Raw genomic sequence first — 22,781 nt, 5'->3', positions numbered from 1 at the left:
ATGTGGTGATTGACAGAGTCGAAAGCCTTGGCCAGGTCAATGAATACAATGAATACAGCTGCGCAGTATTGTTTCTTATTGATGGCGGTTAAGATATCATTTAGGACCTTGAATGTGACTGAGGTGCACTCATGACCAGCTCTGAAACCAGATTGCATAGCGGAGAAGGTATGGTGGGATTCGAAATGGACGGTAATCTGTTTGTTGACTTGGCTTTCGAAGACCTTAGAAAGGCAGGGTAGGATAGATATAGGTCTGTAGCAGTTTGGGTCAAGAGTGTCCCCCCCTTTGAAGAGGGGGATGACCGCAGCTGCTTTCCAATCTTTGGGAATCTCAGACGACACAAAAGAGAGGTTGAACAGGCTAGTAATAGGGGTAGCAACAATTTCGGCAGATCATTTTAGAAAGAAAGGGTCCAGATTGTCTAGCCCGGCTGATTTGTAGGGGTCCCGATTTTGCAGCTCTTTCAGAACATCAACTGACTGGATTTGGGAGAAGGAAAAATGGGGAAGGATTGGGCGAGTTGCTGTGGGGGGTGCAGTGCTGTTGACCGGGGTAGGGGTAGCCAGGTGGAAAGCATGGCCAGCCGCAGAAAATGCTTATTGAAATTCTTAATTATAGTGGATTTATCGGGGGTGACAGTGTTTCCTATCTTCAGTGCAGTGGGCAGCTGGGAGGAGGTGTTCTTATTCTCCATGGACTTCACAGTGTCCCAGAACTTTTTTGAGTTAGTGTTGCAGGAAGCAAATTTCTGCTTGAACTGCCTGTGTATATTGGTTTCATTCTTCCCTGAAAAGTTGCATATCATAAGGGCTGTTCGATGCTAATGCAGAACACCATATGATGTTTTTGTGTTGGTTAAGGGCAGTCAGGTCTGGGGAGAACCAAGGGCTATATCTGTTCCTGGTTCTACATTTATTGAATGGGGAATGCTTATTTAAGATGGTGAGGATGGCATTTAAAAAAGATAACCAGGCATCCTCTACTGACGGGATAAGATCAATTTCCTTCCAGGATACCAGGTCGATTAGAAAGGCCTGCTCGCTGAAGTGTTTCAGGGATCGTTTGACAGTGATGAGTGGAGGTCATTTGACTGTTGACTCATTACGGATGCAGGCAATGAGGCAGTGATCACTGAGATCTTGGTTGAAAACAGCAGAGGTGTATTTAGAGGGCAAGTTGGTTAGGATGATATCTATGAGGGTGCCCGTGTTTACGGCTTTGGGGTGGTACCTGGTAGGTTCATTGATAATTTGTGTGAGATTGAGGGCATCAAGCTTAGATTGTAGGATGGCTGGGATGTTTTAAGCATGTTCCAGTTTAGGTCGCCTAGCAGCACGAGCTCTGGAGATAGATGGGGGGTAATCAGTTCACATATGGTGTCCAGAGCACAGCTGGGGGCAGAGGGTGGTCTATAGCAGGCGGCAACGGTGAGAGACTTGTTTTTAGAGAGGTGAATTTTTTAAAGTAGAAGTTCAAATTGTTTGGGTACATACCTGGATAGTAGGACAGAACTCTGCTGGCTATCTCTGCAGTAGATTGCAACACCGCCCCCTTAGGCCGTTCTATCTTGCCTGAAAATGTTGTCGTTCGGGATGAAGATTTCAGAATTTTTGGTGGTCTTCCAAAGCCAGGATTCAGACACGGCTAGAACATCCGGGTTGGCAGAGTGTACTAAAGCAGTCAATAAAATAAACTTAGGGAGGAGGCTTCTAATGTTAACATGCATGAAACCAAGGCTATTACGGTTACAGAAGTCCTCAAAAGAGAGCGCGAATAGGAGTGGAGCTAGGCACTACAGGGATTCACCTCTACATCACCAGAGGAACAGAGGAGGAGTAGGATAAGGGTACGTCTAAAATCTATGAGAATTGGTCGTCTAGAACGTCTGGAACAGAGAGTAAAAGGAGGTTTCTGGGGGCGATAAAATAGCTTCAAGGTATAATGTACAGACAAAGGTATGGTAGGATGTGAATACAGTGGAGGTAAACCTAGGTATTGAGTGATGATGAGAGAGATATTGTCTCTAGAAACATAATTGAAACCAGGTGATGTCATCGCATGTGTGGGTGGTGGAACTGAAAGGTTGGATAAGGTATAGTGAGCAGGGCTAGAGGCTCTACAGTGAAATATGCCAATAAACACTAACCAGAACAGCAATGGACAAGGCATATTGACATTAAGGAGAGGCATGCTTAGTCGAGTGATCATAAGGGTCCAGTGAGTAGTGAGGTTGGTTGGGGTCACGGCGATTCAGACAGCTAGCCGGGCCATCGGTAGCAGGCTAGCATAGTATGGAGGTCTGTTTTTAGCCACCTCGTGCGTTTCTGTCGGTAGATTAGTGGGGTTCCGTGTGGTAGAGGGGATCAATCCAATTGGCAAAGTAGATATAGTGACTCAAGAAAAATTGTCCGATAGACCTATTCAGATAGCAGCCGATAAGACAGCTAACGATTAGCGGGCCGCAGATGGGCGTTCAGGTAACGTCGCGACGGAGGGGCCAGTTGGATAACTCCCTCTGGCAGATAACGTCGGTAGTCCAGTCGTGAAGGCCTGATGGGGCTCCGCATTGGCAGTAAAACGGGTCCGGATAGGTGATTGTAGCCCAGGAATGGCTGATGGAACTTTTCAGCTGGCTAGCTCCGGAATAATTGATGTTTCCTCCGGGATCGACGTAAGCCAAAAGTCACACGGATAGCCACTAGCTAGCTGCGAAATCCAGGTGTAAATGTCAAGAGCTTGAGGTTTAAATCCGGGGATATGGAGAGAAAAATAGGTCTGGTATGTTCTGGTCTGAGTCGCGGTGTACAAAACTGGCAATAGATTTTCGAGCTAAAGAATAGCTGATGACCACAAACCGTGGTTAGCTGAATACTAATGTTAGCCAGTAAACTGGCTAGCTTCTGGTTAGCTTCTGGCTAGCTTTTGACTAGCTTCTGGCTAGCTTCTGGCTAGCTTCTGGCTAGCTTCTGGTTAGCTTCTGGCTAGCTTCTGGCTAGCTTCTGGTTAGCTTCTGGCTAGCTTCTGGCTAGCTTCTGGCTAGCTTCTATTGTGGATTTCAGATTTGAGGTCAAATAATACTTATTTTTTTAAATTGGTGAGGCGGGTTGCAGGAGTGTTTTGAAGTTGAGTTTTTGGAAAAGAAAATATATAAAAGATATGCGAAGAAAGGTGTAAATATATATATATATATATATATATATATATATATATATATACGGGACACGACAAGACGAGGACAAAGGACGTCTGACTGCTATGTCATCTTGGGTAATGTACCTGTACTGTTACATCTGCTCCTGCTACGCCCTCTACTTCTCACCCTGGTCCTCCCTAACCTGCCATGCCCTCTATTTCTCACCCTGGACCTCCCTAACCTGCCGCCACTCCACCAGTAGTCTCTGTCTATGTAATTGTGTAAGTAGAGACAGGTGTGCTGGAAGCAGAGCAGATTTCCACCAGCTGCAATCTGTTCTATAATCAAGAACCCTGCAAATACTCAGCAAATACTCTAATGGATCATTAGAAAACCCTTTTGCAATTATGTTAGCACAGCTGGAAACTGTGCTGATTAAAGAAGCAATAAAACTGGCCGCCTTTAGACTAGTTGAGTATCTGGAGCATCAGCATTTGTGGGCTTGATTACAGGCTCAAAATGGGCAGAAACAAAGACCTTTCATCTGAAACTCGTCAGTCTATTCTTGTTCTGAGAAATGAAGGCTAGTCCATGCGAGAAATTGCCAAGAAACTGAAGATCTCATACAATGCTGTGTTCTACTCCCTTCACAGAACAACGCAAACTGCCACTAACCAGAATAGAAAGAGCAGTGGGAGGCCCCGGTGCACAACTGAGCAAGAGGACAAGTACATTAGAGTGTCTAGTTTGAGAAACAGACACCTCACAGTTCCCAACTGGCAGCTTCATTAAATAGTACCCGCAAAACACCAGTCTCAACGTCAACAGTGAAGAGGCGACTCCGGGATGCTGACCTTCGAGGCAGAGTTCCTCTGTCCAGTGTCTGTGTTCCTTTGCCCATCTTAATCTTTTATTTTTATTGGCTTGTCTGAGATATGGCTTTTTCTTTGCAACTCTGCCTTAAAGGCCAGCATCCCGGGAATCGCCTCTTCACTGTTGACGTTGAGACTTGTGTTTTGCGGGTAGTATTTAATGAAGTTGCCAGTTGACTTGTGAGGTGTCTGTTTCTCAAACTAAGGAGTGGCTTCCATCTGGCCACTCTACTATGAAGGCCTGTTGGTGAAGTGCTGCAGAGATGGTTGTCCTTCTGGAAGGTTCTCCTATTTCCACAGAGGAACAATAGAGCTCTGTCGGAGTGACCATCGGGTTCTTGGTCACCTCCCTGACAAAAGCCCTTCTCCCTCGATTGCTCAGTTTGGCTGGGCGGCCAGCTCTAGGAAGAGTCTTTGTGGTTCCAAACTTCTTCCATTTAAGAATGATGGAGGCCACTGTGTTCTTGGAGACCTTCAATGCGTCAAAAATGTTTTGATATCCTTCCCCAGATCTGTGCCTCGACACAATCCTGTCTCTGAGCTCTACGGACAATTCCTTGGACCTCATGGCTTGGTTTTTACTCTGACATGCACTGTCAACTGTTGGACCTTATATAGACAGGTGTGTGCCTTTCCAAATCATGTCCAATCAATTGAATTGACCACAGGTGGACTCCAATCAAGTTGTAGAAAGATCTCAAGCATAATCAATGGAAACAGGACGCACCTGAGCTCAATTTTTGAGTCTCATAGCAAAGGGTCTGAATACTTACGTAAATAAGGTATTTCTGTTTTTAATTTTTTTAATACATTTGCAAAAAAAGAAAACGAAAAACCTGTTTTCACTTTGTCGCTATGGGAGAGGAAACATATGTTTTGATAAATTTTAGAATAAGGATGTAACATAAGAAAGTGTGGAAAAAGTCAAGGGGTCTGAATACTTTCCGAATGCACTGTGACACGCCAATGTCACACAGCAGTGTGTAACCTTAGTAACCACACACGCACCCATTAAACAATATCAGGCCAGAACATCACTCCCAGACACACAAAAACACACACACAGACACACATCTAACAATCACTGATCAACACACACACACACATCAGGCCAGCTCAGGGCTACCATCCAAGGTCACCACTACACACAAACAACCAGTGTGTGTGTGTGCAGGAACACACCGCTGTCTTCACGTTCACTGAGAAACCTTTCCATCGTCTGTACTCTGTCGCCCTCTGCTGTTTGTACAATCCATATCCTGCGTCACCATTACCTTCAGAGTGATACAGTATCGCTTTTGCTAATTGTTGCCTGAGCATTGACTTTGGGGCCCCGACACAATTTTGCTGATGTGTCAAGACAGTTGGAGAATTCTGTGTTCAACTTTCAACGTAGAAGCCTTTGGCTAAAAGAGCAATATGTCTGTCTTTCCTTCTATCACATTGTCAGATTGACTTTCATCATGTAATGGCAAACCAACCACTGTGCTACCTGTTGACTTCTAATATACAGTCATTATATAGGGCCTCTATTGCTATATGAGATAACTTACTGGCAGCTCTCAACTGATTATACAAAACGCTCATGAATAAATAAATAAAATTAACAAAAAGTCAACCAACTGGTAACAGCTGCTATATATGTGTAAGTGACCAATACATTTTATTTGAAAAGTCAACCAACTGGTAACAGTAAACAGTCAATGCATCCGTAAATTGTAGCCGTCTACACCTCAAGGGCTTTGCATACGATGATGTATTTTCTCCAATGAATCTATATATATTTTTTCTATCCCTCTGTGATTTTACGAGACATTAGATCCAGGAAATGATAGAAAAGTAAGGAGGACACCTGCAGGAGCTCTTAAAAAACTGATACGAGCTGATCTACTCTGAACCATGCCCAGACAGGTCTGTTCTGCTATGGTCAAACAACACCTGTGCTTCTGGCTGAGAGGAGAGAACACACTGTGTGTCTTCTGATGTATGCTGTGAGGGAACTGCCAACCAACCCCTGACAGCCAAATGGATGTGAGGGACCTGCCAACCCCTGACAGCCAAATGGATGTGAGGGACCTGCCAGCCAACCCCTGACAGCCAAATGGATGTGAGGGACCTGCCAACCCCTGACAGCCAAATGGATGTGAGGGACCTGCCAACCCCTGACAGCCAAATGGATGTGAGGGACCTGCCAACCCCTGACAGCCAAATGGATGTGAGGGACCTGCCAACCCCTGACAGCCAAATGGATGTGAGGGACCTGCCAACCCCTGACAGCCAAATGGATGTGAGGGACCTGCCAACCCCTGACAGCCAAATGGATGTGAGGGACCTGCCAACCCCTGACAGCCAAATGGATGTGAGGGACCTGCCAACCCCTGACAGCCAAATGGATGTGAGGGACCTGCATGGATGTGAGGGACCTGCCAACCCCTGACAGCCACGGGGGGGGGGGGGGGGACAGGGGGGGGGGGGGCATCACCAGCTTCACAGGGAATAGTGATAGTGGTTGTTGGGGTTGGATTGGCATAGGGTGGGGGGGGGTCCACAGGTGACTTTTGCCCATTTGGGGGGGAATTCCTTATGTCTTACTCATTTGTAGGAAGAAGTTTGGTACAAAGTGGATGTTATGTACTATATTTATTGAATATTATCTGAATCCTATACATTAAAATGGCCAATTTGGGTGCAATCAATTATCTTAATTTGTCAGAGATCAAACTATATTTCAACAAAATAATGTTTCAGAAATGCTAATTGTATCTGTTACTAACTATAGAAACCATGTCAGAACAATCTGAGATAGTGGGTGTCATAGCTTGATGAAATGACGTGGAACTGAGTACCTGCACCTCAAATGTTCTACTGCCGTGTGTATTCACTAGGAACCAAACGTAATTCACTGGTGAGAGAGCGCGCTGCAGAATCATTTTTCTGTCTGACAGCTTCTGTCTCATGCAATGGCTGCAGGTCTCAAACTACCATGAACAAAACAAACTGCCCTGAACAAAAATAGATATTCAACATGTAACGTGTTTCATGAGCGGAAATAAAAGATCACAGAAATGTTCCATATGCACAATTTTTTTATTTTTTTATCTTCTAACTTTTCTGCACAAATTTGTTAACATCCCTGTTAGTGAGCATTTCTCCAAAATAACCCAATCCACCTGACTGGTGTAGCATATCAAGAAGCTGATTACACACCATGATCATTAAACAGGTTCACATTGATGTGCCGGGGACAATAAAAGGCCACTCTAAAATGTGCAGTTTTGTCACACAACACAATGCCATAGATGTCTCAAGTTTTGAGGGAGTGTGCAATTGGCATGCTGATTGCAGGAATGTCCACCAGAGAATGTCATGTTTATTTCTATACCACAAGCTGCCTCCAACGTCATTTTAGAGAATTTGGCAGTACATCCAACTGGCCTCACAACCAAAGACCACGTTTATGGCGTCGTGTGGGTAAGCGGTTTACTGATGAAAATAGTGCCCCATAATGGTAGTGGGGCCATGGATAAGGCAGGCATATGCTTCGGACAACACAATTGCATTTTTATCCATGGCAATTATCCATACCCTGACGAGATCACTCACTCTTGCCTTTATATTTTTGTTCAGTATACATTGTCGCAGTAAGACGGGCGGATGGATATGTTCAAACGCTGCATTTAAAAAAAAAGAGTTCCCAGAATTATCGTCATTGACAATTCCAGACAGTTACCAAAAGTGACTTGCTCGCTCCTTTCCATCATCCATTCCCATGGGACTACAGACCAAATTGTATGCAAAATGATATGACTAATATTATATAGCCTATTGTAATAAAAATGCCGTAAGGCACTTCAGCCAAATGTATGATTCATTGGAACTATTTCATTCCTGTCACAAAGTTCCGTGTACGTATTGTGTACGTAGTTCAACAGCGCGCTGACGTCATCGATTTGATCATCTCTCCTTTCTCGGTCGGTGAAGCTGTCCAGGCTCTCTGCGTTGTTGTGTCGTTCAATGCTTTCATTTGTGGCGAACATGGCCGCTGTTCCAATCTCCGCCGTTCCCAACACGTCCACGAACAACGATGGGATCCTTATAGGCGACAGAGTTTACTCTGAAGTTTACCTCACTATCAGCAACTCTCTCATACCGGAGGAAAGGCTTCAGCCAACCCCGTCTATGCTCGATGGCCTCGACCTGCACACGGAGACCGACCTCCGTATCCTGGGTTGTGAGCTAATTCAATCGGCTGGTATTCTTCTACGATTGCCACAGGTAAACACTAAAAAAAATGTCAATCCATTACCGTCAACATCTGAAAAACATAACTAGGTTACTATAGTTGCCATTGTTTTAGAACTCACCTCTTTGTTGATATAACCCGTCAAAATGAGGCCACGGAAGGGAAATACCCAAGCCAAGGCCTAACTCACAGCTAGCTCATTTATTGATTAGTGTAATCTAGTAGGCTAACTTGGTCAGTGACGGGTAAATTTATTGAATCAGATGTGTTATTTAGCGCAATTATCTGTGTTTTACTAATGTTACTTATATAATGAAGTAGTTTAATTTATACGTGTAGAGCGATTACATCCGGGGCTGTGGGATGACCAGGACAAAATGGCGGATGTCTGCTTTCAATTCCACGATAAACGATACTTCCGTCTAATGTAATTTTGTTCTTTACATTACAGGTGGCAATGGCTACGGGTCAAGTTCTTTTTCATCGTTTTTTCTACTCTAAATCGTTTGTCAAACACAGTTTTGAGGTAAGTCAGTGTCTCTTTCAGCTGTTTAGCAACACAACAGTTAGTTTAGCTACGACACTCACAGACGGAACGATCTTTGACTCACTGGTGGTGTGCGGAGAGGGAACGTTTAAATTGGCGGCCATATTGTCATTTACTGTAAGTTAGAGTAGTTGGTTTGTCACATAACCCACATAGGCCCGGTTTTAAGGTTGAAACCATTCCTAACTGATTGTAGCCATCTAACATTTGATTTGATATAGCTTACCACTTTTTATATAAAGTGTTTATCATTGCAAGGCCCCAGAGTAATGTTAATGTTTTGATAGCTAACCACATCTAGCGTCATACGCTAAAGTTCTGTTATTCTATTCGTGTCCCCCAGATTGTTGCTATGGCCTGTGTCAACTTGGCGTCCAAGATCGAGGAAGCACCAAGACGATTCAGAGACGTCATCAATGTTTTTCACCATTTAAAACAGAGTCATAGAGGCAAAAGGTAAGCATCCATATAGAAACTTTCCTTCATTTCTGTTAAATGTACGGCAACCATTGGTGAGAGGGCAAATGTATTCATCTGGCATTACATGAATTAGTAACTATGTTTTCAGTATCTTGCATGATGTTGATCTGATGTATTCATGTGACAGTGACCTTCTGTTGATCCATGTACTCTAAACCATACTCTAAAACGTTTCAGTTTCCTCATCTCTGATCAATGGTAGTTACAGCAATATATTCACAGCTACCTACATAGACAAGTAGTTCAGTGAAAGGTGATGCATTAACACGTCTAACCTAAAGTGTTGCTTTGCCAAGACAAAACCAATTTGGCACCAGAAGACAACACTGTGCTAGACGAGTGTCTTTCTTTGACCAGAATAATCTGTTCAGTTCCAATTCTGAGGCTGTGGTATTAACTTGGGTTCTCTTTTCCCTTGCAACCAACTAACAGCGACCAGCTACATTTACCAAAGCCTGGGTGATGTGGAATGGTACGTAGAGATGAAGCAGTCGGCATGACAACCATGAGCGAGGTGTCACCCCCCCTCCCCTGGGAGACGCCCGTGGTGTGAGTCACTGCGGTGCACTGGGATCGGGGAGGACAGGTTGGCCGCAGGTCCTAGGCTGGGAGCCTTGGGGACTCCTTTGACTCAGTCTAAGCTTTGGGTGTTTGCGGATCCTGTGGTAATGTAGCTCAAACACTACATACAGTATGTACTACAGAGCAACCTCCCTCATTCACCAAATGGCATTCGTGGCTTTCACAGAAATATCACCTTTTTCTTTCCTCTTAGAATATTTGCTGAATTGTTGATATGCATATGTTCACTATCTAGATTTAATATTGAGGGGAGAGAATATGTTTAAGAGCTGGGTTGGTGGAGTTGTTTTACTCTACATCGCCACCTGTGACTGGACATAAGCTGAGTTCTTCAGGTGCTTGTTTTTTTAATTTATTTTTTAGATTTTGTTTGGATGAAATAGTTTTCTCTTGAAATTGACCATGGTATGCTAAATTTAAGTCAGTCTGAAGTAGATGTAGCTATTCCACCTGACTGATTTCAGCTTGTGTAGTAACTTAGAAACACAAACTGAAGCTGTACACATTTTCCATGTCACATGTTTTTGTCATCCTGTCTAGACTCCACTGAAGTCAGGAAATTAGTAAATCCAAACTTGTTTTTGTGCCATGAAATACACGTTTTAATTGTAACGGGTCATGTTTGCGGTCTAGTAAATGTTCAGTTAGAAAATGTATTTAGTTCTGACTGAGATCTGGCGCCCAGAGGTATTATCTACAGAGTCATGTTATTACCATGTCATATCAGAGTACCAGATAGCTAAAGAGTCACGTTGTTGCCATTATCATGTCAGAGTACCAGATTGGAATGCCAGGACACTTACATAACTTCTGCTCTGGCGTCCTTAATGTTCTGTGTGTTAACTGGGAGCTACCAGGACTGAATGGGATGAGATCTGTGCTGCATTAGTTCCAGGTTTTTATCTGGGTTAAGAGAGATTCTAGGGTCCTTTCCGCGCTTCTTAGAAGTTAATGTCGTTGGGGTTCCGATGAAAACCACGTCTATCTCAATGTGACTCTCCTAGTTAAATAAAGTGTACATCAACATATATATATATTTTTTTACACCCAGTACATGTATGAGTCTAGACAGTGATGTCCAAAGTTTAGTATGTTTGTCGTCTTTTAAAAACCTGAGGTTTTGTTCTGTAAATGGAAAGGGGTTTTGGCCACCACTCACATTTCTAGTCTCGTGGATCCATTTTCTTACAATTTTAAAGTGCGTGTTTTGTAGGTAATCGTAGTGTAGGCCCATACCTTAAGGATTTTCTTTCCATAATGTGGTGAAGTGTATGTTTGGCTTGTAAATGCTTCCTTATGGGGTGACTGTATGACGGAAGTCAGTCAATTGATTATTTTCTTTTACACCGTATTTGTCGTCACCCTAAAGTTGAGAATATATATTTTTTGCGTCCCGTTTCTATTCCTAATACAACAATACGAGGTGAGGAACTGATTGGCTAGTCTAGTTCCGCCCAGGTTTGGTCATGTTTAGGGTTTGTTGATATTTCTGTCAAAGCTGTGATGTGTGGTGACTTCGGGCAGACATTGCACCGTGTGACTCAAAAGCTTCCACTGAAATCACAGGAGCCAACTAAACCCCTAAAAAAAAAAACACTCAATTTGGGCCTGTTGCTTTAAGTTGGTCCAAGGGGAAAAGAGAACCAGTCAAACAAAGCAGAAGGGTGCTGTCTTTTAGTCTGTTTTTGATTGGGGGGGGGGAAACATTTTTGGTTATTTTCATTCTTTTTTATAAAGCAGGAGTGCAAGTTCATTGATTCTTGATCAGAACTACATTAATACCAAAAACCAAGTGATCAAAGCTGAACGGAGAATCCTGAAGGAGCTGGGCTTCTGCGTACACGTCAAGCATCCGCACAAGGTGAGACCCAGTTACACCTCTCACAACTCTCATGCATTGCAACCGGTGTTATTCTGACTCAACAGACAGCCACATTTACCTCTCAGCATTAGCTTTAGGCCCTTTAGACCTATCACACTCCACTAACACTGCTGTTCAGTTAAGGCTGTGACGGTTTCTGTGACTCACATGACACCGCTGTAGTTATGATGTTCCAGAACATTGGCGAATTCTCAGTACAAGGCTGGTGGTTTGCATTCTTCGGTCTAGGGGTTGTGAAACCGCGTTGGTTATTGCATAATGTCAATTGGTCTTCTTCCAGATCATTGTCATGTACCTGCAAGTCCTGGAATGTGAGAAGAACCAGACTCTGGTCCAGACCGCCTGGTAAGTACATGGCCTGTACCTGAACTAACCCGGTGCCCTACGTCTGATTCCACCCTTCTGTAACCCCTTTTCTCTGATGGATTCATTATTGAGACCTGTTTGTTATCCTCTTGTCCTTTACCTGGCTATTTATAGTCTGATTCTGGTGCCCAGGGAACTCAGTTTAACTTTGTCCTTTCTCTCTACTCTTTGATTAAAGGGTAGTCCATGCTGGTAAGTCTCATAAAGAACCTCTGAACTCTGCTCCTTCAACCACATGACCCCAGGAAGCTCCCCCCATTGGCTGGCTGCCCTTCTCGGAGACAGCCAATCCAGTGAGAGCTCTCTGCCCGAGATCCACTGAAGGGGGCGGGCCTTTCCCAACTGCCAACATGGTCTTGTTTTCTCTTGGGGGTGTCCAGAAGGATTTGTGTTTTTTGGGATTGTGCTTCCAAGGTTAAACTGTTTTTTCTGTTTTTTTTAACCAAATAGATAGCTCTAACAACAATAGCATTTTTTTTTTCTAGTTGCTTGCTTTAGATTCGAAGTAAGCATAGTTTTTTGTTGTTGTTGACTGGATCGTTTTCTGGGTATGCCTTTTTGATGCAGTAGTTAAAGTGTGCTGTTGAACTGTCTGTTTGATTTTTTTTATCACAAACTGACGTGATCTCCAGACATGTCTTTCAGGATGATCCTGCTCAGGCTTTGACACCAAGGACCTGTCTCGTCACCCATTCATTTCCACCAGCCTTTTTTTTTTTTTTAGCAGTAGTCGCTATCTATAGTCCAAGGTTCCAACCCTCGTCCAGTCTAGGGGAGTCTGTTCTGGGGGATCCTTGTGTGTGCTGCTTTTCATTTTGAGGCTGTCTGAATGTTGTCCGATCTGAAATCATATGACAACCCCCCACACACACACACACAAGGGTCACGCTCCAGGACTGGCTCAGAATGGGGAATTCTGCTCAGACAATTCAAGTTTAGATTTCAATGTCTTTAGAGCTAGTTTTTTTGTTTGTTCCATCAGTAAAGCTGGGTTTTGCATATCAGACCCAGCTTCCATTGAATCCTGACGGGTACACGTTGAGGTTGGATCTGTATAGGGTGGGAAAGGATTGCACCAACAGTCTTCTGTTCCGTCTCCCCCTCATTTTCCTGTTTCTGTCTGACTGCTTGCTAGGCGACAAAACCATCAGTCTGAAATGTCTGTTGTCTGTCAGATGTTGTCATGCCTGAGCTATAGCTTATCAGGGTCACTGAAACTCAAGACAACTAGCTACAATTAGAATCCCACTTTAAAACACCTTGAACCCTGATGGCTTCCATCAACCGTCGCGTCACTGTTCTACACATGGCATCTTTGTGTTGGCCCTTTGATGTGGAGTTCAGGGTTGCCTAGCGACTCTTTAACTGCCGAGTGCATCATGTCTGACCTGTCCAATCGGATCCTTGATCTGCGGTCCCATCTCCTCTCTGCCATTACCTATCTGGCCGATGGCTGCATATTGTAAACGGGCTGCTGTATGTCTCTGGTCACCTCGGTCTGCTCTGCATTCCCTTGCTGTTTGCATGCATACTTTTAGACAGGCATGTCCTCTGAGAATGGTCCACCTCTGAATAGGACTTGTGTACTTTTTGTTTTTGGGTGCTGTATTGTCTTTAGACGGTATAGACCAGTGGGCTCTTGGATAATCGTCCTGTCCTGTGTACAAGCTTTCATCTGTGACGCTGCATGTCCAGCTCAACACCAACATGGATGAGAGAGAGAGAGAGAGAGAGACAAAGCTAAACTAGAGTCTCCATACTGTTTGTGTTTATTATTATTTCAGATGTATAACTGTCTTTATTTGAGTGGTCACCAACTCTGGTCCTGTAGAGCTGCACTGTGCAGGCTTTTGTTTCACCCCTGCACTAACACATGGTTGAAGTAACACGGTCAACGTGGAACAAGCCTGCACATCCTTTAGCTGTTGAGGACCAGCTGGTGACTGCCCAGACCAGTGTTTCTGTGATCTGGTCTGTTGGGGGAGGGACACAAGGCTATGGGAGGAGATGGTGCTATGTATCTGTATGTTGCTTGTGTCCTTGTAGGAACTACATGAATGACAGCCTTAGGACCAACGTGTTTGTGAGATTCCAAGCTGAAACCATCGCATGTGCCTGCATCTACCTGGCTGCCAGAGCTCTCCAGGTACGGCTGGATTGGATTTGGCTTCTCCTTTTTATCTCACCTTCTCTCCGTCTTTCTCCTACCTCTTCCAATCTCTAGTCTTCCACTAGCGGAACCGCTTGCCAACAGCCAATGAAATTGCAGGGCGCCAAATACAAATCAACAAATCTCATAAATCAAATTTCTCAAACACAAGTACTGGGCACCATTTTAAAGATAACATTCTCATTAATCCAGCCACAGTGTCTGATTTAAAAAAAATAAAAACGATTATGTTAGGTCACCACCAAGTCACAGAAACAGCCATTTTTCCAGCCAAAGTGAGGAGTCACAAAAAGCACAAATAGAGATAAAATGAATCACTAACCTTTGATGATCTTCGTCAGATGACACTCATAGGACTTCATGTTACACAATACATGTATGTTTTGTTTGGTAAAGTTCATATTTATGTCAAAAAATCTTATTTTACATTGGCGTGTTATGTTCAGTAGTTCCAAAACATGCAGTGATATTGCAGAGAGCCACATGAATTCACAGAAATACTCAATTAAAAATGTTGATGAAAATATAGATAAACTTCTCCTTAATAAATCCTCTTGTGGCTAGGGGGCAGAATTTTCACTTTTGGATAAATAGGGTGCCCAATTTCAACTTCCTGCTACTCATGCCAAGAAAAAAAGATATGCATATTATTCATAGATTTGGATAGAAAACACTGAAGTTTCTAAAACTGTTTGAATCATGTCTCTGAGTATAACAGAACTTATGTAGCAGGCAAAACCCAGAGGACTAACTGTTCAGATTTTTTTTTCTCTCTGTTCCCTGAATTGTCTTTGCCAAGGGATATTTCTTAGCAACTTGTTTTCAGTTCCTACCGCTTCCACTGGATGTCACCAGTCTTTGGAATTTGGTTGAGGTTATTCCTTTGTGCATTGAAGAAGTAGGGCCAACTAGGAACTGGGGACACTTTTGTGAGTTGCACAAGACGTGAAAAGCAGCGCTGGTTTGTTTTCTTTCCTGTATTGGATACAGATTGGCCCCGTCTACAATTTGATCGATTATTAATGCAACCGCTGTCAGAATTATTATTTATTTTTTTACTTTACGGAAAAAGCATATTGTGAGTAAGGCGCTCAGAGCCCAAACCAGCCAAAATAAATATCCGCCATGTTGCGCAGTCAACAATAGTCATAAATAGCATTATAAATATTAAATTACCTTTGATCTTCATCAGAATGCACTCCCAGGAATCCCAGTTCCACAATAAATGTTTGATTTGTTCAATAATGTCCATTTATGTCCAAATAGCTTCTTTTGTTAGGGCATTAGGTAAACAAATCCAAACGCGCGTTCAGGTCCAGTCGGACGAAAAGTTCAAAAAAGTTCTATTACAGGTCGTAGAAACTTGTCAAAAGAAGTGTAGAATCAATCTTTAGGATGTTTTTATCATTAATGTTCCAACCGGAGAATTCCATTGTCTAGAAAAGCAATGTGAAATGCGCGTGACTGAGAACGAGGCTGCTGCCAGACCTCTGACTCAATCCCCTCTCATCCGGCCCCCCTTCACAGTAGAAGCCTGAAACAACATTCTAAAGACTGTTGACATCTAGTGGAAGCCTTAGGAAGTGCAAAATAACCCATATCCCACTGTGTATTCGATAGGGGCTGAGTTCAAAAACTACAAACCTCAGATTTCCCAGTTCCTGTTTGGATTTTTTCTCCGGGATTTGCCTGCCATATGAGTTATGTTATACTCACAGACCTCATTCAAACAGTTTTAGGAACTTCAGAGTGTTTTCTATCCAATACTAATAATAATATGCAAATACTAGCATCTGGGACTGAGTAGGAGGCAGTTTACTCTGGGCACCTTATTCATCCAAAAGTGAAAATGCTGCCCCCTATCCCAAAGACGTTAACTAAGGTGCTGTGTGTTTCTGTGTGTCTGTAGATGCCTCTCCCATCCAGACCTCACTGGTATATGCTGTTTGGAGCCACGGAGGAAGAGATCAAGGATATCTGTATCACCACCCTCAAACTGTACACCAGGAAGAAGGTACATACTGGGGCTGCAGGGTAGCCTAGTGGTTAGAGCGTTGGACTAGTAACCGGAAGGTTGCAAGTTCGAATCCCCGAGCTGACAAGGTACAAATCTGTTGTTCTGCCCCTGAACAGGCAGTTAACCAGTTAACCTTGAAAATACTAATTTGTTCTTAACTGACATGCCTAGTAAAATAAAGGTAAAAATAAATAATAATAATCAAATAAATAAAAATGTCTGTACAGTATCACCCCCTAACCTTCTAGCAACCCTGGAACCATGGCCTGGTTCCTCTATGCATCCTCCTGCTGTATGATGAGACCTCACCTTAACCTCTCAACCCTCCTTACACTGTGTCTCCTGCTGTATGATGAGACCTCACCTTAACCTCTCAACCCTCCTTACACTGTCTCTCCTGCTGTATGATGAGACCTCACCTTAACCTCTCAACCCTCCTTACACTGTCTCTCCTGCTGTATGATACAATACCCCTTAACCTCTCAACCCTCCTTACACTGTCTCTCTCTCTGGGCCAGCCGGACTATGACCACCTGGAGAAGGAAGTGGAGAGGAGGAAGATGTCTCTGCAGGAGGCCAAGCTGAAGGCTAAAGGGTTGAACCCCGATGGGACCCCAGCTCTGTCCAACCTGGGGGGCTTCTCTCCTGGATCCAAACCCTGTGAGTTTACCTTACAACCTCCTGCAGGTTGTTCATTTAAACCCTGTGAGTTTACCTTACCATGGTTGTTCATTTAAACCCTGTGAGGTTACCTTACCATACTTGTTCATTTAAACCCTGTGAGGTTACCTTACCATACTTGTTCATTTAAACCCTGTGAGGTTACCTTACCATAGTTGTTCATTTAAACCCTGTGAGGTTACCTTACCGTAGTTGTTCATTTAAACCCTGTGAGGTTACCTTACCATACTTGTTCATTTAAACCCTGTGAGGTTACCTTACCGTACTTGTTCATTTAAACCCTGTGAGGTTACCTTACCGTAGTTGTTCATTTAAACCCTGTGAGTTTACCTTACCATAGTTGTTCATTTAAACCCTGTGAGGTTACCTTACCATACTTGTTCATTTAAACCCTGTGAGGTTACCTTACCGTACTTGTTCATTTAAACCCTGTGAGGTTACCTTACCGTAGTTGTTCATTTAAACCCTGTGAGTTTACCTTACCCTGTGAGTTTACCTTACCATGGTTGTTCATTTAAACCCTGTGAGGTTACCTTACCATACTTGTTCATTTAAACCCTGTGAGTTTACCTTACCATGGTTGTTCATTTAAACCCTGTGAGGTTACCTTACCGTAGTTGTTCATTTAAACCCTGTGAGGTTACCTTACCATAGTTGTTCATTTAAACCCTGTGAGTTTACCTTACCCTGTGAGTTTACCTTACCATAGTTGTTCATTTAAACCCTGTGAGGTTACCTTACCATAGTTGTTCATTTAAACCCTGTGAGTTTACCTTACCATAGTTGTTCATTTAAACCCTGTGAGGTTACCTTACCATACTTGTTCATTTAAACCCTGTGAGGTTACCTTACCGTACTTGTTCATTTAAACCCTGTGAGGTTACCTTACCATACTTGTTCATTTAAACCCTGTGAGGTTACCTTACCATACTTGTTCATTTAAACCCTGTGAGGTTACCTTACCGTACTTGTTCATTTAAACCCTGTGAGGTTACCTTACCATACTTGTTCATTTAAACCCTGTGAGGTTACCTTACCATACTTGTTCATTTAAACCCTGTGAGGTTACCTTACCATAGTTGTTCATTTAAACCCTGTGAGGTTACCTTACCATACTTGTTCATTTAAACCCTGTGAGGTTACCTTACCGTACTTGTTCATTTAAACCCTGTGAGGTTACCTTACCATACTTGTTCATTTAAACCCTGTGAGGTTACCTTACCATACTTGTTCATTTAAACCCTGTGAGGTTACCTTACCGTACTTGTTCATTTAAACCCTGTGAGGTTACCTTACCATACTTGTTCATTTAAACCCTGTGAGGTTACCTTACCATACTTGTTCATTTAAACCCTGTGAGGTTACCTTACCATAGTTGTTCATTTAAACCCTGTGAGGTTACCTTACCATACTTGTTCATTTAAACCCTGTGAGGTTACCTTACCGTACTTGTTCATTTAAACCCTGTGAGGTTACCTTACCATACTTGTTCATTTAAACCCTGTGAGGTTACCTTACCATACTTGTTCATTTAAACCCTGTGAGGTTACCTTACCGTACTTGTTCATTTAAACCCTGTGAGGTTACCTTACCATACTTGTTCATTTAAACCCTGTGAGGTTACCTTACCATACTTGTTCATTTAAACCCTGTGAGGTTACCTTACCATACTTGTTCATTTAAACCCTGTGAGGTTACCTTACCATGGTTGTTCATTTAAACCCTGTGAGGTTACCTTACCGTACTTGTTCATTTAAACCCTGTGAGGTTACCTTACCGTAGTTGTTCATTTAAACCCTGTGAGGTTACCTTACCGTAGTTGTTCATTTAAACCCTGTGAGGTTACCTTACCATAGTTGTTCATTTAAACCCTGTGAGGTTACCTTACCATACTTGTTCATTTAAACCCTGTGAGGTTACCTTACCGTACTTGTTCATTTAAACCCTGTGAGGTTACCTTACCATACTTGTTCATTTAAACCCTGTGAGGTTACCTTACCATAGTTGTTCATTTAAACCCTGTGAGGTTACCTTACCATAGTTGTTCATTTAAACCCTGTGAGGTTACCTTACCATAGTTGTTCATTTAAACCCTGTGAGGTTACCTTACCGTACTTGTTCATTTAAACCCTGTGAGGTTACCTTACCATAGTTGTTCATTTAAACCCTGTGAGGTTACCTTACCATACTTGTTCATTTAAACCCTGTGAGGTTACCTTACCATACTTGTTCATTTAAACCCTGTGAGGTTACCTTACCATACTTGTTCATTTAAACCCTGTGAGGTTACCTTACCATACTTGTTCATTTAAACCCTGTGAGGTTACCTTACCATACTTGTTCATTTAAACCCTGTGAGGTTACCTTACCATACTTGTTCATTTAAACCCTGTGAGGTTACCTTACCATAGTTGTTCATTTAGGCAAGTGCCCTGCTCTATTCTGGTCGTCAGAGATGAAGTACATTGGTTGTTGGGTCCGTGGTTCAACCTGTCTATTGACCTTCGCTCCCTTTCTAAAAAAAACATGCCTAATTTATTTTTTACATGTATTTTTTTTAAATACAAGAATGAACCTGACTTTACATTTCTAAACGGGGACCAACCGGTGTAATGACATGTTATGCGTCTGTGTTCCTTAGGTTCCCCCAATGTAGTGAAGGTGGAGGATACATCTCCAAACCTCCAGGCCCTCAAACCTGTAAAGAAAGAGCCGGACAGCAGAGCCCAGGGCTCCAAGAGCCCACACAACGGGTAAAGACATATTCTTCAACATAAACCGGGCTTATTGTTTTTCCCCTGTTGAAGTTGTATTTTTATGCTAAGCAGACACCTCTAATGGAAATGGCATCTTTTCTCTCTCTCTCCTCTCTCTTCTCAGGTTGAGGAAGGAGGTGAAGATAGGAAGGAACAATGGGAGTGGATCTCGTTCCAGAACTCGCTCGCGATCACGCTCCCCGCGCAGACAGTAAGACTTCACTCCTTCATTAATTACTGTGTAGACTGGATGTAAATTACTGTAGTAAACTGGTACTTTACAGACTGTTACTACAGTACTTTGCAGACTGTTACTATTGTACTTTGCAGACTGTTACTACAGTACTTTGCAGACTGTTACTACAGTACTTTGCAGACTGTTACTACAGTACTTTACAGACTGTTACTACAGTACTTTACAGACTGTTACTACAGTACTTTACAGACTGTTACTACAGTACTTTACAGACTGTTACTACAGTACTTTACAGACTGTTACTACAGTACTTTACAGACTGTTACTACAGTACTTTACAGACTGTTACTACAGTACTTTACAGACTGTTACTACAGTACTTTACAGACGGTTACTACAGTACTTTACAGACGGTTACTACAGTACTTTACAGACTTACTACAGTACTTTACAGACTGTTACTACAGTACTTTACAGACTGTTACTATAGTACTTTGCAGACTGTTACTATAGTACTTTGCAGACTGTTACTATAGTACTTTGCAGACTGTTACTATAGTACTTTGCAGACTGTTACTATAGTACTTTGCAGACTGTTACTATAGTACTTTGCAGACTGTTACTACAGTACTTTGCAGACTGTTACTATAGTACTTTGCAGACTGTTACTACAGTACTTTGCAGACTGTTACTATAGTACTTTGCAGACTGTTACTACAGTACTTTACAGATGGTTACTACAGTACTTTACAGACTGTTACTACAGTACTTTACAGACTGTTACTACAGTACTTTGCAGACTGTTACTATAGTACTTTGCAGACTGTTACTATAGTACTTTGCAGACTGTTACTATAGTACTTTACAGACTGTTACTACAGTACTTTGCAGACTGTTACTATAGTACTTTGCAGACTGTTACTACAGTACTTTGCAGACTGTTACTATAGTACTTTGCAGACTGTTACTACAGTACTTTACAGACGGTTACTACAGTACTTTACAGACTGTTACTACAGTACTTTACAGACTGTTACTACAGTACTTTGCAGACTGTTACTATAGTACTTTGCAGACTGTTACTATAGTACTTTGCAGACTGTTACTATAGTACTTTGCAGACTGTTACTATAGTACTTTGCAGACTGTTACTATAGTACTTTGCAGACTGTTACTACAGTACCGGCCAGGTTACTGCTCTACTTTGCGGCCAGGTTACTGCTCTACTTTGCGGCCAGGTTACTGCTCTACTTTGCGGCCAGGTTACTGCTCTACTTTGCGGCCAGGTTACTGCTCTACTTTGCGGCCAGGTTACTGCTCTACTTTGCGGCCAGGTTACTGCTGAAGCCCACTGTTTGAACTGTTTTCTTTACTGTCTCTGCAGTTACAACAGCCGACGCAGTCGTTCTGGGACCTACAGTTCTCGTTCCCGCAGTCGCTCTCACAGCCGCAGCCCCTCACCCCGACGACATCCGCCCTCCCCCCTCCTCCCACATCTCAAGTCAAAGCCCGGCCACCATGGCAACATCGACCCCAAGCCATCGAGTCGTCATAGCAGCAGCGGAGGAGGGGCTCACAAGAGGAAGAGGTCCAGGTCGCGCTCTGCCAGCAAGGGAGAGAGGGAACGGGGGAGGGAGCGGGACACAGACCGCAGCACGTCGGACCTCTCCTCGGCCAAGAAGCACAAGCACGAGAGAGGTGGTCCTGGGGGAGGACATCACCGTGGAGACAGGAGGGATCGGTCCAGGTCGTACGAGCGCGAGCGCACCCACAAGGGCAAACGCCATAGCAGCAGCGACGGACACTCGGGTCACGGGCGCCACCGCCGCTGACCAGGGTCGGGAGGAGGAACCTCCGCTCCTTAATGCTGTTTTTGTCTTTTTTATTTTTGTTCTGCTTTCCCACCCCAATCCTTCCATTCAAACCTCTTTTATTTTATTTTTAATTTTTAGTTTAAATGTCAAATGATGGACTTGGAGAGAACGTATTTACAGTGTAAAGATGGTGAACTGCTGATTTACTGACAATGCTTTGATTTATAAAAGCGACACTTCAGTGGTAGAAGGAATAAATGTGTATTCAACAATAAAAGAATCAGGAAAGACGTCAATATTTTTTATTTTATTTTAGCTCAGTGGACTGAAGGTGACTTCCGGGTTCTGTGTGTTGGCTCATTCCGTTGGTCAAATGTGCGTTCGCTAAAACAGTGTTCTGTACAGATGCAAAGGACCTACTGGGCTTCTCTAGAAATAGACCATATTTCTTTTTTTTACAGCTGGATTGCAGACTCTTGATTTCAGAACCTTTTTTTTTTTTTAGGATCGTGGTGAATTTGTTACACTGGTTTTTAGTCTGCATGTGTTCATGTCTGATTTTTACACAATTAAAAAAATAAATAAATAAAGGAAACAATTGATTTGACTTGTATTTTGTTACGCCGTGCTACAGGTCATGAAAAGCTGCGGTCCGCTATAGGCTGCGTTCACACAGGCAGCATATGTCTTGTCTTTGTCCACTAATGGTCATTTGACCAATCGATCAGCTCTGAGAAATACCAATTAGTGTGGGTAAAATCTGATTGCGCTACAGGTGTGAAAGTAGCCAAAATGGGGTGTGTTCAAACACCTGTTCATGACAACTCTTATCCCTTCAACAGTGACAGACCTACATACACCCATTTTTTTTAAACAAATCTTTTTTTTTCTTTTTCAGAAAAACCAGTAAACATACAAGAAGCATACAAACCAACAATGATAACAACACATTACAGATTATACAAAGACCTTAAAAGATACACACGGCTTGATTGTTTTAACAGCTTTCTGATTAGTGTAGAATGGTCTTAATGTACTG

The 22,781-nt window shown here is 42.9% G+C and overlaps 1 protein-coding gene across 4 annotated transcripts; it reads left to right on the top strand.

The window, feature by feature from the left end:
• The first annotated feature begins 7,415 nt into the window (after positions 1–7,415).
• LOC110503214 (cyclin-L1) lies at positions 7,416–22,337 on the top strand. Of its 4 annotated transcripts, none has more exons than XM_036961048.2 (11): positions 7,416–8,283; positions 8,703–8,777; positions 9,142–9,254; positions 11,601–11,721; positions 12,023–12,087; positions 14,155–14,254; positions 16,188–16,292; positions 16,814–16,955; positions 19,618–19,729; positions 19,857–19,943; positions 21,313–22,337. In XM_036961048.2, exons 1-11 carry the CDS (start codon positions 8,023–8,025, stop codon positions 21,758–21,760), a joined length of 1,629 nt encoding a protein of 542 aa, XP_036816943.2. In that variant the 5' UTR covers positions 7,416–8,022; the 3' UTR covers positions 21,761–22,337. The 4 variants fall into 4 exon arrangements, with proteins under 4 accessions (XP_036816943.2, XP_036816941.2, XP_090075069.1 ...); XM_036961046.2 differs by having other exon boundaries at positions 7,931–8,283; positions 11,598–11,721; XM_090218943.1 differs by lacking the exons at positions 7,416–8,283; positions 8,703–8,777; positions 9,142–9,254 and adding an exon at positions 9,711–9,827.
• The last annotated feature ends 444 nt before the right edge of the window (positions 22,338–22,781 follow it).

The sequence above is a fragment of the Oncorhynchus mykiss genome, chromosome 24 (genome assembly GCF_057628025.1).
Source record: "Oncorhynchus mykiss isolate SJ-2025 chromosome 24, ASM5762802v1, whole genome shotgun sequence".
Lineage (NCBI taxonomy): Eukaryota > Metazoa > Chordata > Actinopteri > Salmoniformes > Salmonidae > Oncorhynchus > Oncorhynchus mykiss.
The sequence above is the reverse complement of the archived record's forward strand: the minus strand, read 5'-3'. Positions and strand labels throughout refer to the sequence as shown.